Source organism: Nuphar pumila, chromosome 13 (genome assembly GCF_984573655.1).
Source record: "Nuphar pumila chromosome 13, dmNupPumi1.hap1.1, whole genome shotgun sequence".
In the NCBI taxonomy this organism is placed as follows: domain Eukaryota; kingdom Viridiplantae; phylum Streptophyta; class Magnoliopsida; order Nymphaeales; family Nymphaeaceae; genus Nuphar; species Nuphar pumila.
In genome coordinates, this window is record NC_143261.1 from 28,391,230 (window position 1) to 28,403,352 (window position 12,123).

Below are 12,123 nucleotides of genomic sequence, written 5' to 3' on the forward strand. Positions count from 1 at the left end.
CTCTAAGACGTAAAGGGGAACATAACCATTGGAGGTTAGATGTTCATATTTAAATGTCACCTTTCAACATGAGATCTCAGCTACTCTTAACGACAATAAGGGAATAGAAATGTTGACAGTTTTTATTACTCGTTACTGTTCTATAACGAGTGCCAATCCAAAAAACACTGTTCTATATCCATTCTCATCTTTTTTTATAAATATATAATAAATATTTCTGCTTTTAAAGACGGCGCTAAACACAGCCTACAAAATGATAAGTAGGATAGGATATAAGCATCATCATACATGCCAAATAATGAGAGAACAAAAAGCCAAAATGGAAAAGAAAATTACAACTCAACTAAGACTGTTGAGGCTGCTTTTCATTAGCTTGGTTTTGGGGTTGTTGGTCCCCTTGCCACGTCCATACTAGGTCCTTGAGAGATGGCTTAAGACCATTATCACAAAACTTCTGATATTCGAATGTGTCCCCTGATGATTTCTTGACTTCTACTACATAGAAGGAGGGAGTGACCTCAAAGATCTCAGCATTTATAGACAAGTGACCCTTCCTCCCTCCCTTGCTATCCTTCAGCTTCACGATCCCATCCTTCTTCTTCACCGTAAATCTCTCTGTCTCTGCAATCTCCTCCAGCTTCGACACGATGTCGGATGGAGCCTTTTGTGTTGTGAACCTCGCTTCGTGCTTCACATTGTTCTGTTTCTCAAACAGCCCAGAAAGATTGAATCCAGGTGAGAGGGATATGATGTCAAATGCATTCATGCAAGTTGGTTTTAGAGATAAATTCTCAGTCTTGTTCTCATGATCATGATCTGATACAAAGGCCGCATCTATGTCCCCGAGGTTGATCTCATTGTCAAGTGTAGGGGCTTTGACTGTCTTGAACCCTTTCTCGAACCACGGATTCTTCATGATCTCAGCTATGTTGATCCTGTTACTTGGGTTTGGATCGAGGACTCGGATTAAGAGTTTCCTGACCTCTGAAGAAAACCATGGTGGACACTTGAACTCCCCTTTACTGATCTTCCTGTACATCTCCATGATGTTGGTGTCATGGAAAGGGAGGTAGCCAGCCAGGAGCACGAAGAGGACCACGCCGCATGACCACGTGTCGGCCTTGGATCCATCATATGCCTTCTTGTTGATGATCTCTGGGGCGACATATGCCGGAGTCCCACAGGTTGTGTGGAGCAGCCCATCAGTCCTCTGGCTGTTGCTAAGTGCGCTGAGACCAAAATCAGACACCTTGAGGTTGCCATTGTCGTCGACAAGTAGGTTTTCAGGCTTAAGATCACGGTGGTACACACCACGACTGTGGCAGAAATCTACTGCTCCAATGAGTTGCTGGAAGTACTTCCTTGCTGCGTCTTCCTTGAGCTTGCCTTTGGCCACCTTATTGAATAGCTCCCCTCCTTTCACATACTCCATGACAAAGTATATCTTGGACTTGCTGGCCATGACTTCATAGAGTTGGACTATGTTCCGGTGGCGAACCAGCTTCATGATCGAGATCTCACGTTTGATCTGGCCGATCATGCCTACTTTCAGTATCTTTTCCTTGTCAATTATCTTGATGGCAACGCTCTGCGCTGTGACAAGGTTTCTTGCATAATAGACCTTAGCAAATGTGCCTTGGCCTAGGAGCCGGCCCAACTCATATTTCTGCATCAAGATACTGCCCTTCTTCTCCATTTATCTTCCGGATTAGTGTCAGAAAAGGTAGATTTAGTTAGTTTATAGAAGTGAAAATTAATAAGTGTGTATATATATATACGGGTAACTAAAATATGTTTATCAACCAAATATGTTTACTGGTGTGAACAAAGATTTTTATAGTTTTTTTTTATAAAAATTTCACTATACATATGTGATCTAGACGCTTGGTTTTATAAAAACAGACTTTTCGAACATCCAATTAAGATGTGTAAGAAGAATCTTTTAAGGATTGAAAATCAATGGCTTAGAATTTTCATAAATATTCAAGCATAAAAAATCACACTTCAATCTGATAGCGATGATCCAACAGTCAATTCCTAGCAAATGGACCATGTTGAATGCATCTGCAGGGTTAAATTTACAAAAAAACTATAAAAATCTCGATTCATACCAGCAAACATATTTGGTTGGTAAACATATTACAGTCTCTCTCTCTCTCTCTATATATATATATATATTTGCACGATTGTTTGGGTTATGTTTGGTTGAATCTGTAATCAAGCTTCAACATGACCTTAGCTTAAGCTTGAGCCCAGATTGGCTTCATCATCTCCCCTTCGTGGAAATAAGTGTAGGAGAGTGGATCAGATGTAAATTTAGACAGCAAGAGATTCTAGAGCGGCAAAATGATATGAGCAGCTTGAAGCTCAGTACGACTCATTAAAAGAATTCGTCTGAGCATGTCGAATGGGCTTGGTGAGCAAAGCCACGAGCTAATCCTGAAGGTTTTCCAGGCTGAGCACGAAGAAGGGTTGAGCGCATGAACCCACACACACATATTCATATGAAAACTTTTTCCTATGATGCATATGGAAAAGCCTGGGAGGGTGGAAAAAATTTACCTGGGAAAGCCAAGGGTGTGCCGATATATCTAAAGATTCACCTAAGATAGGTACCTAACAAAATTTTCATAATATCAATAGGTAGAGAATTTCCGTTCATATAACAAAATTTTCACCATGCGTGAAAGTGGAAGCAACTAATTAGATCCCATATTTCTCCCCAACATCAAAATTTTCCCTGCTAGTTGCCCCACATACCCTTAGTATCTATCTAAGATTGAACCCAATTTGACACCATATTTAGGCATTGGTGGTGTAGACTGCTAGCCAACATTTGCTCACAAAGGGGAAGGTGGGTATGAACTGTAGGTGAAAACCCTGACCCACCTGCTCTTGATCAGGACTATAGGTTTGGCTCAAATTTTGAGTTTAGGCCTGCTAGTGTTGTAATTGGTTACATGGAATTGAGTCATGAGAGCAGCCACTTCTTTCCAAAAATAAAGATGGTTAGGATATCCTTGGACACAAAATTGTCCAGGGAACCCTGGAATGACACCCAAAACATCCCAAATGAATGCCTTCCATGTGGATGGCCCCCCACAAGTCTTTGCAGTGTGATTCACTCTCCGGATGAGTGGCATCTATGGCTGCAAAATGAATGGGTAGGATGCACTCATCAATGTGCGGACCACTTGGGAGAGTATTGGGTATCGATGATCTTAGTGACGAACGATGGACAGGGTTAATTTCTTGGACAATTTTCTGTCCTCCCCCTACACCCTGAATAACATAGAGGATCTCATTGGTTATTGTTAAAAAGAAAGAATATATATAAACCTACAAAATGAAAGATGCTAATGGATATTCTGTTTTTTTTTTTTTTTGAAATTCTAACCTTACAGATGTGTTCAACATGATTGATTTACTAGAAATCAACATTGGGATCATGCATTTTGGATGAAAAAAATGGTATTTGAAGCCTCAAAATTTTATGAAAATGGTAGGCCTTTGACTTTTGAAACCATGTAAAAACCTATCCATGCATCAGAATCAAATGTTTCAAGAAGTTATTCCTGTAAAAACAAGCATATAGATCACATATGTGCGGTCAAAATTTCAAAAAAATACCCAAAATACACTAGTATGTTTCATTTAGCAGCATGCCCATTTTGTAGCTTGGCTATTGGAGTATGCATGAAGGCGTTAAGGTAACTGATAGAAGATTGGACCCTGCTGGCACACGGGTGTGTAAGTAGTTATCATGGCTGCCACATGTAAGTAGGGGTGATCATGTCCCTGCTCGGGGATCCCGTTAAGTCACCCTGTCCTCGGTGAGGGTTTCCACTTTCCACATCATCAAAAAATAAAGAAAAAGACTGGGTTTAACCAAACATGAGAAATGGGAGGAGCAATAACATTTGTAGAACCAATGATCGCATGATTATGCGATTACATGGTACTCATGCACCGTGACATAGACAGCGCGCATCATTTGGAAATGGCAACCTTGAACTGGCCCATCTCACCCCACGAACGAATGAGACTCTGTTTGGGAGCTTTGGATTGGGGGTGTAGCTGTTTTCCCCAGCGCTCCCATGCTCTCTTCTGTTTGTTACCAGAGGTGTTGCCAAAACACTGCATTAGGATAGAAGTTGGTCGCCCCCACACCACATTTCAACACCATTTACAAGAGGATGTTTTTAGCAATTCCACATTTTAGCGAGTCCGGTCCAAGTCATCCCCAATGCCCCCATCTTCTTATGATGAAAGTTGCTTTCAGCAAATTTGACATTATAGATGGATTCAACATGGTTAATTTAATAAGAATTATCAACCCTTGGATCCTATATTTTTCTGATGAAAAATAGGTTTTTTAATTCACAAATTTTTATATTTTGTCAACCGCTGATTTTTGAATTGCCAAACAATCCTGCACACAAGTCAGATTTGGGTGATTTAAATGCCAATCTTTACTAAATGAATGACCTAGATCACATCTATGGAGCTCGATTTGATCAAACAATGAAATCCCACAGAGGGTATGAAGATAGGGATGACATAAGGGATGAGCAGATCCAATTTGCATGTTGGCAGCACATGAAAATGGTGCTTCCATATCATTGCAAGGCTCCCAACCAGAACCTTTAGATCTGATCCCATCAAATGTGGTTCTGATCTACGCACGCGCATGAAAACAGAGAGAGATTTACCTGGAGGAAGGGCAGTATATTTCTACTGATGGTTGCAGTCTGATGTATGCAGTTCTCAAGAAAGAAGAAGAAGAGAGGGGAAACTTTGGAGCCTTGCCATGAGGCAGGTCCCAAAAGAAGCCCCAGGATAGACTTTTTGGTTGAGGCTTTTAATATCAGGGTGGTGGGAATGGCACATGAAAAAAGATTGAGAGACGTCACTATAAGGCTATTCTCTGGAATGGAGGGGGGAAGAAGATAAAAAATAGAAAACCGGAGGGAGGGAGCAGCCGCTCTGTGCGGACTATCGTTGAGGAGTGGAGACAAAAGAGGAGATGTGTTTTATAAGAGGGTCTTATTTTGGTGAGGATGACAGGCAAACACTAATAAGTTCAGCTAAACGGAGAGATCAGCACCATCCGTCCATTTTCTTTTTTCTTTTTTTCTTTATTTAAAAAGTTTAAGCATAGCCATGTGTGCATGCCACTTTGTTAGTTTTTTATAACGATGACATCCCAATTATTTCATCACAAACTTTTACATGTATGATTTACTTTATAGCAACATGAAACTGTTCTAATATTTTGTTTTTAAATTTGGCTTTATTTCTTTTCTTTTTGCTTCTTCAGCCATATGATCCCTAAATAGCCTCTCTCTCTCTGAATGCTGGTAAACAAGCCGAACAAACTAATCGTCTAAATGAGCCTAGGTAGTTCAAGTTGGCTCCATGGTCTTGACCTCGTGGCACCCGTACTATTGACAAAAAACTACATTGTTTCAAAGTGGAAATTATAGGATTAGAACTTTGAACCTATTGAATCAAGCTCAAGCGACTAGCCTACAGAAAAAACAATATATTACTTTAAAGATGAAAACAATAGGATTTAAACTCTAAACCTATTGTTTGAAAGCCAAACTTTTATGATTTATTTTACACTACATTATGTGATGTATATTTATTTTTTATATTACTTAACGTGCCTCTACGAGCTGAGTCAAGCCGAAGACCCGTTATTTGCGAAGCAGGTTATATGTTCCCCCCGAAGATGCACTGTTTGCTACCACTACAAGAAAAATGCTACTTAGCGACGGAAATTTGCGACGGATTTTTTCCGTCGCCAATTAGCGACGGATTAGCGAGCGAAAACTATTTGTCGCTAACGTTTGAAATATTTGCAAAATTAGCGACGAAAATATCTCCGTCGCTAATTAGCGAGGGATTAGCGACAACATTGTTTCGTCGCCAAAACACTACAAAAAAATGCTAATTAGCGACGGAATTAGCGAGAGAATTTTTCCGTCGCTAATTAGCGACGGATTAGGGACGGAAAAATTCCGTCGCTAATTTTCGTCCCACCTGAGGCACGAAATTTTCCCTCCCTTCGTTCAAAAATTTTCCGCCCTTTGTCCCCCCCCGTTCAATTTAAACCATCCCCACTTGAGGCGCTTCTTAGGACGCTGGAAGCCCCGCTGACGACACACACACACAAAGAGTCGATCCCCACGAGAAGTCGCTGATGGAGCCGTCGTGGCTTCGTCGGAGCCGAGACGTCAAGGGGGCGACGAAGAGGAGGCGTTGGGGAGCCACTGCAACCTGCCGGAGTCGAAGAGAGTGGCGACGAAGAGGTGGCTGCTGTTGGGGAGCCACTGGAGCCTGCCGGAGTCGCGAAGAGCCTGCCGGAGTCGCGAAGATCTGCGCGAAGTCGCGAAGAGCCTGCCGGAGTTGCGAAGATGCCGTACTCGTTGCTCCTCCCCCTACAGCTCGCGAAGATCTACGCAGAGTCTCAACTGAAGCTGAGTGCCCCCGCCGTGAAGCTCTTCGGCTGGTTCTCGTGGCAGACCTGGAACTTGAAGAGAGGAGCTCCCCCCGGAACGCGCCACTGTCGTGAAGCTCTTCGGCTGGTTCTCGTGGCAGACCTGAAACTTGAAGAGGAGCTTCCCTCGGATCCGCGCGGAGTCGCAGCCTGCCGGAACGCGCTGGTTCTGTGAAAAAAAAAATTGCTCCTTGCCGGAGAACGCGTAGGCAGCGAGCAATTTTTTTTTTTTTTAAAATTTAACGACGGATATTATCCATCGCTAATTTAAAATAGCGAAGGACTCGCGATGGATCATATCCGTCGCTAATTCGTCGCAAATTAGCGACGGACTTAGTGGCGGATAAGTTCTGGCACAGATTAGCGTCGAAAAATTCGTGATGAAAGTTTTCAGTCGCTAATCCGACGCTAATCCGTCGCTAAACAGTTTAGCGACGGATTAGCGTCGGATTAACAACGAATTTAGGTCATCGCTAATCCACAGGTTTCTTGTAGTGTACATTGCATGTTCGGGGGTCCAAATGAAAGCCATGTATATAAGCATGTGGGGCTTGTATCCTCGTGTGTGTCAACATCACTTAGCGTCAGAGTCCGGTGCAATTGCAAAGACTTAAGTACCCTTTCCCGCCATTCTCGTCATGAAACGACGGTTCGAGAAAAGGACAAAAATGTTCTTCCAAAAAAGAGAAACGACGGTTCAAAAAAATGACAAAAATATCCTCCATCCAAAAAGTCGAGGATGATGTTAACTCTTCAAAGAAGCTGCACGTAATGGAATTTATATGAGAAACAATATAATGTATTACATACATTTTCATGCTAAGGGTTTGGTTGCTTTTGCTTAGAGGTTGATTGTTTCTTAGACATTTTCTTATCAACCAATTCTAGTGCACCCTTTGTCCTTCGATGACTGAGATCAGACGCAAGTTTTCTTTTGATACCCTTCGTTAGGTAAATTTTTTCATCATAATCTACAACGTTGACTCCTGACTTGTTGAAGATAATGTTTACGCTTAAGCGCAATTTCTCATGCAGGTCAAGTGAAGCATAATTTTTAGCTTCGTTGTTCGTTCACATTTTCTTGGACTAGTCTTCATGAGCTGCAACAAACTGATGGTGAATTAACTGCACGTTTTCAAGTAACTCCCTTGATACTTTTCTCATGTATACACAGGCTTCTTCACTTTTCGATGTCAAATCTGCAACATGCTTAAGTGACCTACATAGTTGTTAGTAACGAGAGGTTATGTGACACTTCTCATCAACACCAGATTTACTGACATTATCTATATCCAGCAGTTCAATTTTTGCTTGTATTGTTTATCTTCGCATTAAATATGACTCAGGTATTTCTTGTATCTTTTCTTGATTAAGTGCCTTTAATGCATGATGACATAAAATACCTTTGATTTTATACATTTTGCACATACATTTAATTGTTCTGTTGTCAATATTGTACATAACATGTGCTTCTTACTTTTTTAGATACTCTTCACCCTCTCATACAATATAGTATTTGTGCATATTATCGGTTTGCACGCATCCTTTTATGTTGTAATTCAAGACTTGTATAACATCCTTCTTAATCCATTCAAATACAGTTAGTGTATATAGATCTGCAGGCCACATCAATATTTTTATGCCCAAAGTTACAGGGTGTGTATTGAAGCATTTCACATCTTGTTCAGGTTCATTCTGTTTAAGATCGTCTACAAATAATTTATATTATTCCATAAAGAGAAACATTATTAAACATGAATACAAGGGTTTCTTCAGTGTGGCATGCATAGATTCAGCTCTTTGTGTGCTTATCATACCTGCACAAAAGTATTGTTTTTTATATGCCAATGTCTACTTCTCTTTTTCCGCATATAAATTTTGTAACCACACACAATCTTCAAGGTCGTACATCTGAATCATTTCCTCCCAATCAGATATAAAGGTGACCTCGTCTATACTCTCAAGTATACACCTTGTAAACTTTTTATCAAACTCTGTCTTCTGATTAAATATGTATCCTATGTTCTTTGCTGCATTTTGAAAGATATGCCATAAATATAGGTGATGATGTGCATCTGGCTATACATGAGACACTGCAGCCGCAATTGCGTGATCATCATCTGTAAGTACAACTTTAGGTTGCTTCCCATTCATTGCTTGTGTAAATACTTTGAACAACCATTCAAAGCTTTCCTTGGTTTGGTCATACAAAAAAGTGTCACCTAATATACAACTCTGTGAGTGATGGTTCACTCCGATAAATTGCGAAAATGACTATTATTTAATATTAATCTTCACGATCGTATAAAAAATAAGCACATCATTGAAGCATTCATAATCTACTCTTGACTTTGAATTTGCCCAAAACATATTCACAACATATTCATCTTCATCCACTTGCATTGCACTAAAAAACCCACAGTTAATGCTTGATTTCTTTTGTAAGTAATCAACAAAAAAACACATTTCTCTATTTTTCATGTTATCTGCTCTTTTCCTTTTCAAGTGATTTCTTAGATCCATAGGTGTGAATAATATATTCTTGCAACCACCATCTATGTGCACGCACAAATTGTATGTCTTCCTTGGTGCAATGCTGATGCTATAAGCTATTTCAGCAATTACAGCATGCACTTCAATTACTTTACGATGTGACATTAACATAAAAGTCATAAATGAAACTGTTAATTCATAGTTATGATCACTGATTAAAGTATGAACTACATATTTCACATTCAAAAGTCTTCTTAACACCATTCTCGCTGGACATTCACCTCTTGAATCTGACTTTCTCCTTGTTGGATTTTCACTTGACTTCTTTCAACCTTCCTTAGAACAAACATGTCTTTCTCACCACAACACCTTGTGCATTTTTTGACCAAGAATACCTTCTAACACTGAAGCCAAGTTTTAAGGCATAATCATTATAAAATTTATATGCAACTTCCTCATTATTAAACTACATTCCTTCTATAAGAACATAGTCAAGTATACTATCATGTACATTCTCAGTGCCTGTACCTTTATCAAGTATATTGTCACGATCGTCTACCTTATTATCGAATTGTGTTTTTTTTGCTGGAATATTCAAGTTAAAAGTGAATCCAATGCCTGCACCCTTATCATATGCATCATTAGTGCACATGTTCACTTCTTCAGGTGCATCATTAGTACAAAGGTTTACTTCTCCATAACTTTTCAATGATTAAGATAAATCATCTTTACTGCAACCAGATGATAATCTCACTACTGTCATAAGCAAGATATCAATTTGCGTTAGCCTACACATACGTTTACTACAATTTATTCAAGATGCATATAACAACGGATACCGATAAGGTTAAGCAAGTCAAAGAAACGATTGAATGAATCACAATATAAAAGCAACAATGATTTGTTATTTGCTTATACTATGCATCGAGTTGTTATTTACCATGCCAATAAAAGAAATGATTTATCGTATATGTGTGTTGACGATAGTGATTCACATGACAACAATTTAATTATATCCACGACACTATGAAGCGATTTCAATAGAAATCGCTAAATGAGAGCGATTTGAATACGAAAATCGCCACCGTAAGCGTGCAATAATGTATTTCTGCACGTACACGTTTTAAAATTCTTTCTACAAATATCTTACAAATTGATACTAGAAAATACATAATATCTTACAAATTGATATATATATATATATCGCATAATATATTACGAATCGATACATCAATTCAGCATAATAGCTTACAAATCAACACTATAAAACACATAATATCTTACAAATCAATATATATATCACATAATATATTACAAATCGATACAAAATTTCATTGTAATAACTTATAAATCGTTATTAACAAACAAAACAATATCTCACAAATCGGTAATACGTTACTACAAACGCGATTTGCGTTACATTGCATATATTGAGTTAATGGACGATACCGGATGGGGTAGAGGCCCTTCCTCGCATCTGTAAACAAGCAGTCTTGTCAAGAGGTCCCAACGTCTTACAAATATCTTTAATTTTTCAACCACCGAACAGACAACATCCATATGCAATAACAAAACAACGCCTTAATGACACTCACGATGACATACGTTCTTCAATAATAGTATGATGACATGGAAAGGTACTCACGACGCTTTAATGGCACTTGTTGGAATGTTTGTGCATCATTGTTTTTTTCCATACTACCTAACAAAAATAAAGAAGGAGAGAAGATTGTAAAAAGAGACGGCCTACAAATGCCCCTATGACGCCCACCAATGATCGAACCAGTCGATCGATTTATAGTTATCTCCATGAGGTAGGAACGAACCCGAGAATGTTATGTAACACAAGGCAGGAACGAGAAGGTGACAACGTGTTGTAACACAAGCTAAAAATCAAGGCGAGAACCTGGACTCGAGACGATGACAAAGGGTGCGCTAGCGATAGCAGACGACAGTAAAAGGTGTGTCGTCAAAAGAAGCTCTTGTTACAACAGATGATGTGTCGTCAAAGGGTGATCCACTGGCAGCATAGGAGTTTACTGCTTAGGGCGAAAATGAAACGTTTGGACTTTTTAAAGAGTTAAGATCATCCTCCCTTTTCTGGATGAAGGATATTTTTTGTCCTTTTTTCGAACCCTTGTTTCATGGCAAGAAAGGGTACTTAAGTTTTTGCAACCACATCGTACTCTGATGCTAAGTGATGCTGGCACACACAGGGATACGAGCCCCACGTGCTTATATACGTGGCGCTCATTTGAACTCCCGAACATGCACTGTAGCAAACCTTGCATCTTTGGGAGAGAACACGCAACACCCTTCCTTTATTTGTGTTTGATTTAATGAGCTTATTTTAATAGTTTGAATGAGATATTTATGAGTCAAGCCACCAATGTGTAGTCTAATTTCCTAGCTTTAGCAGCTAGCCGATTTAGGCTAGGTTTAAACCTAATAGTTTTTGTCGCAAGCTGAACCAAACTTGAGTTGGCTCATTTACAAATAAAATATTTTTTAAATAAAAATAATTAAATTTTCATAATAAAAATAATAAAATTTTGATTAAAAACCTATCGAATAATTGCATTATTTCAAAGTTGTAAGCAACAGAACTTGAACTTTAAGCTTATTGCTTGCTTGTTAAAAAACTTCAGCCTGTGTTTTCTACGGCATAAAATACATCTAATATTCACATTGTATGCAGTGCAACTGCATGGTGGTCATGCAGCGACCTGCTTGACAGTCACCCATCTTGTCATTTCTAGAGATGGGTGTGGTGTCCATCTCGAGAAATGTTGAGATGGATGGTCATCAGCTGCGGCTGCATAAAAAAAAACCTTATTAGTAGTTAATGAGTTATACGAGCCGAGCCGAGCCGAGTAGAACACCCGTTGCTCGTGTTCGCTGAGACTAATTTGACGAGCTCGAACAAGTTCTTCACGAGCTGAGCCACGAGCGTCTCATCTCGTTTCCTAGCCGTGCGAGTCATTATTTATTGGCCTTCTCCCCGATGCCACTATAGCCAGACGCAGGAGGAGACGCTCTACATGAGTAAATGGCTTCCTGGACTGAGAAAATGCGCCCCAAACCCGAATCTCTCACTCCTCTCTTTATTGGACTCATGCAAGAGC

General features: G+C 39.6%; 1 protein-coding gene across 1 annotated transcript; it reads right to left on the reverse strand.

The window, feature by feature from the left end:
* Positions 1-343: 343 nt before the first annotated feature.
* Positions 344-1,696, reverse strand: LOC149818202 (CBL-interacting protein kinase 5-like). The gene has a single exon (XM_089986167.1). The coding sequence runs from the start codon at positions 1,694-1,696 to the stop codon at positions 344-346; it is 1,353 nt and encodes a 450-aa protein (XP_089842293.1).
* Between the last annotated feature and the right edge of the window lie 10,427 nt (positions 1,697-12,123).

Bases quoted from the DNA above. Each gene is read 5' to 3' on its own strand.
- LOC149818202 (XM_089986167.1), bottom strand. From the start codon at position 1,696: ATGGAGAAGAAGGGCAGTATCTTGATGCAGAAATATGAGTTGGGCCGG.